Here is a 6,182-nt window from a genome sequence, read left to right on the forward strand (position 1 = left end):
TTTTTTCTCCATTTCCATACAGCTAGTATCTTCTTCCTTCTTATCTAAAGGTTGGCACCGTCGTGAACGCAAGAGGACTCTCAAGCAAGCAACGGTTGTGACGTTGGAGTAAAGATGATGCTCTTTTCAAGGCAACAACGATTGTCATTATTAAACAACGTATTAATAACTACAACCGCTGTCGTGCCGATCCGAGTTTGACCTCTACTTCGACGGAACATTCGTTCTCCACTTAAAAGCCCTCTTGTGTCTACTTCAGTGTTAGCCTTCAGATAAGAATGAAAGATTGAAAATATTAGCTGCCTGAAAATGGAGAAAATAATCGCGTTGGTTACACCAGAAATCTCTCTGTTTTTCCCTATGATTATGGCATCAATCTTATGTATGGTTTATATAATACATTATTTGCGGGTATCCAAAAAACTTGAACTTGTAATCGTATAATGACCATCAATTGGCCCCCAGTTATACTTGAACTCGTAACCGCTTCACGGCCTTCAACTAGAACCTCTACTTAGACTTTGATCTGTGATCATATCAAACACTGTCACCCTGAAACCTACCTTTCATAGGATGAGTTTCTGAGATAATGGTCCTATTCCAGCATGACATATGAAATATGTGTTCTGAAACTTGTTATCACATCTCCAACCCCTCAAATTTACCTATAAACTTTCACGATTTCACTCTTAAAATCCTAACTCTTAATTCCTAAAAAAATCCTAACCCTAAACCTAACAAAATTAAAAAAACTTTGAAAAGAGTGTGTAAAAATACACCTAGCTAAACACATTTTTACACGCCCTTTTTAAAATAAATATATTTCCTTAATTTTCAAAAAATATATTTAAAAACCAATTTTAAAATAGTATATATAGCTTATTTAACCATAAAATTAATACCAAAATTTGTTGTTGTCTTTTATCTTTTTCTGAAGACATAATTATTTCCCCAAAAACAGATTAGACTGAGGTGATGTGACTTCTACTTTTATGTGTTTTGAGACGAATTGCAATAAACCATTAACAGAAGTTGCAATTCAATAATTATTGAAATTTTGATCTATTTAGACTTAAATTATAAACGAAAAAATAATTTTAAAAACTTTTTTTAAATAATAAATATTAATTTTATTATAATTTGATTTCATTTAATTTTTAATAATATAAAATTTAAATTCAATTATTTAATAATAAATAATTTAATTTGATTCAACCTCTATAATAATAAAATAATTTAACAGATATTTTCATTTTTAGTAATGTGAAAATTTCAAATTGAGATTTCAATTCAATTTCTTATAAAAGGAGAAAGTTTCGTAAAAATATAAAAAATATTAAACATAAATAAATAATAATAATGTTAAGATTATATTAGAAATTATGATAATTATTTACTATTTTAGAAATTTGAAACAATTGAATTAACTTTTCACTTATTTATTTACTATTTTTTTCAATTATAAGATACTAATAAAAACTGTCAAATTTCTAGTTTCACAATTTAAACTACCTATTGAATCTCATGAGAAAATCATAATACAAAGTATATAAGATGTGAATTAAAAATAAAGTATATAAGATCATCTTAATTTTAACTAAAATAATAATAAAGAAAATGTAGAGATAGAAGAAGTCCATGATGAGGCATGATACAAATACCCACCTCCACCATTACCTAAAATTATATATAAATACGAAAGAAAGACTTTGTGTTCCCGAGAGCAGCTGAAATGATTACCTACCGCCATTTCATACCATCCCATCCCCAGGTTTTGACCAGATCTCATCATTTTCATCTTTTCTAATTTACCCCTCCTCCCTTTCATCATTACTTCCCCTTTTTTTATTAAAACAAACCATCACTCTAAACATCATATTTAATTTTACTTAATATATATACGCAGCACGCACAACAATTATAGAAAGAATATAATAAGATAATGTTATAATTGATGTTATATGATTTTTTTATTTATATTATTTATATTAATTAATAGTTTTTATTTTTTTAGTTTAATTTTTATTTTTATGAAATAATTTTAGACGAATTAAAATTTAAACAGTTTTTTTCTGATTTTTTATACTAACAGTCAATCAACTTAGATTTAATGTATGTTATTTTACTTGCTGATAAATACTGATTCACTATATTAATTGTCGAATCGTTACTTGGAATTCGTTAGCAGAATTTTAAAAAATTAAAAACTCTTAAATAGTTTAATGACTTAAATGAAAATTTTTAAATAATTAAGTGATAAAATTATAACTTTTTTAAACAAAAAATTATTCATAATGATTAATAATGTAGTTTAGTTAAAATTTATTTAATTTTATATAATAATAAAAAGGAGTTTATTTGTATGAAACTCTATAAAATTTTCATTAATAAAAGTTACAAGTGGTGTGGTAGTATGATGAAGATGAAATGTGAAGCTTAGGTAAGCAGATATTAGTGTGTTGGTTGATCCATGAATGTTCAAAATCCAAGCTCTACGTTGAAGCAAACCTTGGGCGACTGTTTGGCGAGTCAATTTAGGGTTGTTGATCCATCATTTCGATCAAGTTGAGAAACAACCCTATCTACGCTTCTTTCATTTTATTGTAATATTTTAGGTTTTTTCAATTTGTAAAAGATTGGCCATTGGTTCAATCTATTCAACCGTAAATTTATATTTCACCAATTCGAAATATACAATCGATTATGACCTTTTTTTTTCTTTTTTCTTTTTTTTTACTTTTTCATTAAAAATAGTTGGATTGATGAGATTTGGGCTTTCAGAAAATTCACGGTTTGCTTAAATATTTGTATTTAGTTAGTAATAATACAATTTACTAATTCTATCGGTAATTAAAGATGTATTTGGTCAAGTAAAAAAGTTTATGATTAAATAATAGAGTGAACAAAAAAAATATAATACACCCGTTTGATATGAATTTAAACTGTATTATCACTATTTTTTACCCGTAAATGGAATAGTTGCATAAAATGCGAAGTGTCATTCCATTGTTTAAGAATGATCAATACTTTTCTGGCCTTTTAATTTTATAAAAAAATTATTTCAGTTATTTATTTAATTTTTTTGCTTTTTTTAGTCTTTAAAATTGTATTGTCTGTCAAATCACTTCAAAATGGATGAAAATAACTTTGCCAATGTGGTGTACACATAGATGCCACATAAGTAATTAATTAAAATTTAAAAAATTCAAAATATATATAAATTATTTTTAAAATTAAAAATTATTAAAATATATAAAAACATAAGAAAATATTTTTTAATTTTTAAAATTTTAATTAATTGCTAACATAGAATACATGTGGACCACCACATCAATAAAGTTAACCAACACGAACATTTCCATCTATTTTTGGATAATTTGATAAATAATGTAAGTTTAATGGCTAAAATAAGCAGAAGTTTAATGGCTAAAATAGGCAGAAATTTAAATAGAGGGTTAAAATAACTTTTCTTATAAAGTTAGAGGGCCAAAATAAGTCATTATACTTTTTCTATTCTTTTTTACTAAATTATGGAGTAAAAATTTAAATGCTACAATATATTCAAAGTTTTTGTATTCTTCATATATTTAAAATTCAGTCTCCATACTTATTTTTAGATATTTAATCAATCTACTTTTTAAAATTTTAAAATTTAGGTTCATTTCTTAACACAATAAAATTCCTATGTTAAATTTGCTGGTGCAACATTTTGAAATTAAAAAAAAAAGCACTCCCTTGGTATACATGTAACAAAAAATAATAATTGTAATGGACTTGAATTTAATAGAAATTTTTAATGGTGTTAATAATTCTTAAAAATTCACAACATTTTAATCAATATAAAATAGTTAGACTAACTAATGATATAAAAATTGAGACACTAAATTATGTCAAAATTAAAGTATAAAAATAAAATCTCAAATTAGAGTAAAATATAGGGATCAAAATTAAAATTTAATAATTTTTTATAATCTTAAAAAAAGTAGAGAGATTAGAACTGAAATTTAACATTATTTTTTCATCTAAAAAATATTAGGTTTCTTGTGAAAAGAATAGAAACAATAAAAAAAATATCAAAAACTAAAATATAAAAATTAAAATTAAAATTTAATCATTTTTGTATAAACTTAAAAATTAGAGAGATTAGAACGGAAATGTAATCATTATCTTTCATGTAAAAATAGTGAACAGGTGTACTGTTAGGAAGGCTTTAGGGGCTTCCTTTTACATATAGCAATAATAATAGATAAATTAAAAAATTAAATGTTAAAAAAATAAGTATTAAATTTAAGTTATAAATTTTATTTGATTTATTACTTAAGATTATATTATTTGATAATTATAAATTTTAGATTATAAAAAATATATTTTACATTTATTTTTAATTTTTAAATATTTTATCTTATTTTAAATAAAACTTAACAATTTTGAAATTAATTTTTTTAGGATAATATTATAATAAATAAAATATAATTAATATAATTAAAATATTCTCGTTAAGTAATAAGTAGGTCTGTTCTACATTTTTTTATAGAAAAATCTTCATACTATCAAACATGCATAAAAAAATAAAACAATTTATTTATTTTAGTGATTTATCAATCAATGTATAAACTTATTAATGGCCATCCGACTAAGTCATCTGACTTTAAAAGATTACAATGCTCACCCCACTTACTCTCTTATTTTTTTAAGTCCGTTAAATTGCTAACAGACGTGGCTGTTAACTCAATCACTTATTTTTTTATCGTTTGTTTTTATCCAACATAATTTTCATGTCATATTATAATTAAAAAAAGTAACCCAAAACTACATCCTTTTTTGGGTTATTTCCATCTCCAAAATCCACTCCAACCACAACTCCGGTCGTTTCTCCGATGAAACCTCCCATGACTTCTTCAGCTCCTACGTCGACATCACCTTCGAAATCTCTTTCATCATCGCCTCCATCCTCAACTCCTGCTAGTTCCCTGATCACATCATCGCCGCCTGCAACTTCTCCGACTACTATTCCTCCATAAACCCAACCTCCGGCTGCAACTGTACCTACTTCTAGCCCACCGGTTCCCTCAGGAGGGGATTGAAGCAGAAGCATTTTTTCTTTCAACTAGAAAACCATCCTCAAGATAAAATCCAACCAAATTCGAAGGATTACTCTTTCTCAAACTAGATTCAAATCCCTTAAACTCTACATCATTCCACCTTATTTCTAACCCCAAAAAATCAGATAAAGAAAATTCCCCCACATTTTCCTACAACATCCAAATTTCGTCTAATCAAAACAATTTCAATAAAAACAACTAAAATGGTAAGAAAAAGAAAATAGAAACACTATCATTCTATTACGATAAAAAAACATAAACAAATAAAAATCATTAAAAAATATTGGCTTGTAGATCCATCCAAGTTAAGCGAGTGAAGGAACCATCGGTACCGAGAAGTAGATTGGAATTTGATCGGCAGAGGTGTCTCATGGTAGGGCGTTTGCCGTAAAAAATGCAAAGGATGGAATAACTACTTGAGATAAAAACTGCAAGAAAGAGATTTCGTGGGAGAAACAGTTGGATTTGTGGTTCGAGTGGATTTTGAAGGATGGAGAAGGTGAAATTTTTGGAGATGGAAATAACCCAAAACAGTGTGTTTAAAAAAAAAGTAAAAAACAAGTCATTGAATTATGAGCCAAGAATAAAAAGATAAATCGAGTATATTTTGTAATTGTTTAAAATCGAATGATTTAACCAAAAAAAAATTGTAATTGTCGAATAATCATTTACGTAGTTTATTCATAAAATAATTAGTAATAAAGTTTAGTTTAAATTACCAGTTAGCTCTGTCTAACCAGCCTTAAAATTGGGGATGATCAATTGATACCAATTAGTCCCCTACTTTTATTTTGGAAATACAATCTTCTTCTTTTTTAATTTAAAATTTAAGTCCAATTGATATTAACGTTAAATTTTTTTATTAAATTCACTTGGTGTGCATTGCTTTATTGTGGCTACTTAGTTCTTTTGTTGTTCATTTGCTTTTGAGTTTACTTTCGCTTTATTTCAGTGCCTTAAAGAATTTTCAGGAGAATTTTTATCTTTTGACAGTTAGGCTGACTTAGTCGGATTTGAAACAATGAAATCGCCTAAGGTCGTGCGGTTTGCCAGACTTAAGTTCTAACCTCATGACAGTTG

The 6,182-nt window shown here is 26.2% G+C and overlaps 1 protein-coding gene across 1 annotated transcript; it reads right to left on the reverse strand.

The window, feature by feature from the left end:
• Positions 1 to 4,557: 4,557 nt before the first annotated feature.
• On the reverse strand, positions 4,558 to 5,693 carry LOC107886473 (uncharacterized). The gene is made up of 2 exons (XM_016810445.2): positions 5,435 to 5,693; positions 4,558 to 5,252 (listed from the first exon to the last, which is right to left on the reverse strand). The coding sequence occupies exon 2, from the start codon at positions 5,093 to 5,095 to the stop codon at positions 4,790 to 4,792; it is 306 nt and encodes a 101-aa protein (XP_016665934.1). The 5' UTR covers positions 5,096 to 5,252; positions 5,435 to 5,693; the 3' UTR covers positions 4,558 to 4,789.
• Between the last annotated feature and the right edge of the window lie 489 nt (positions 5,694 to 6,182).

The sequence above is a fragment of the Gossypium hirsutum genome, chromosome A03 (genome assembly GCF_007990345.1).
Source record: "Gossypium hirsutum isolate 1008001.06 chromosome A03, Gossypium_hirsutum_v2.1, whole genome shotgun sequence".
Lineage (NCBI taxonomy): Eukaryota > Viridiplantae > Streptophyta > Magnoliopsida > Malvales > Malvaceae > Gossypium > Gossypium hirsutum.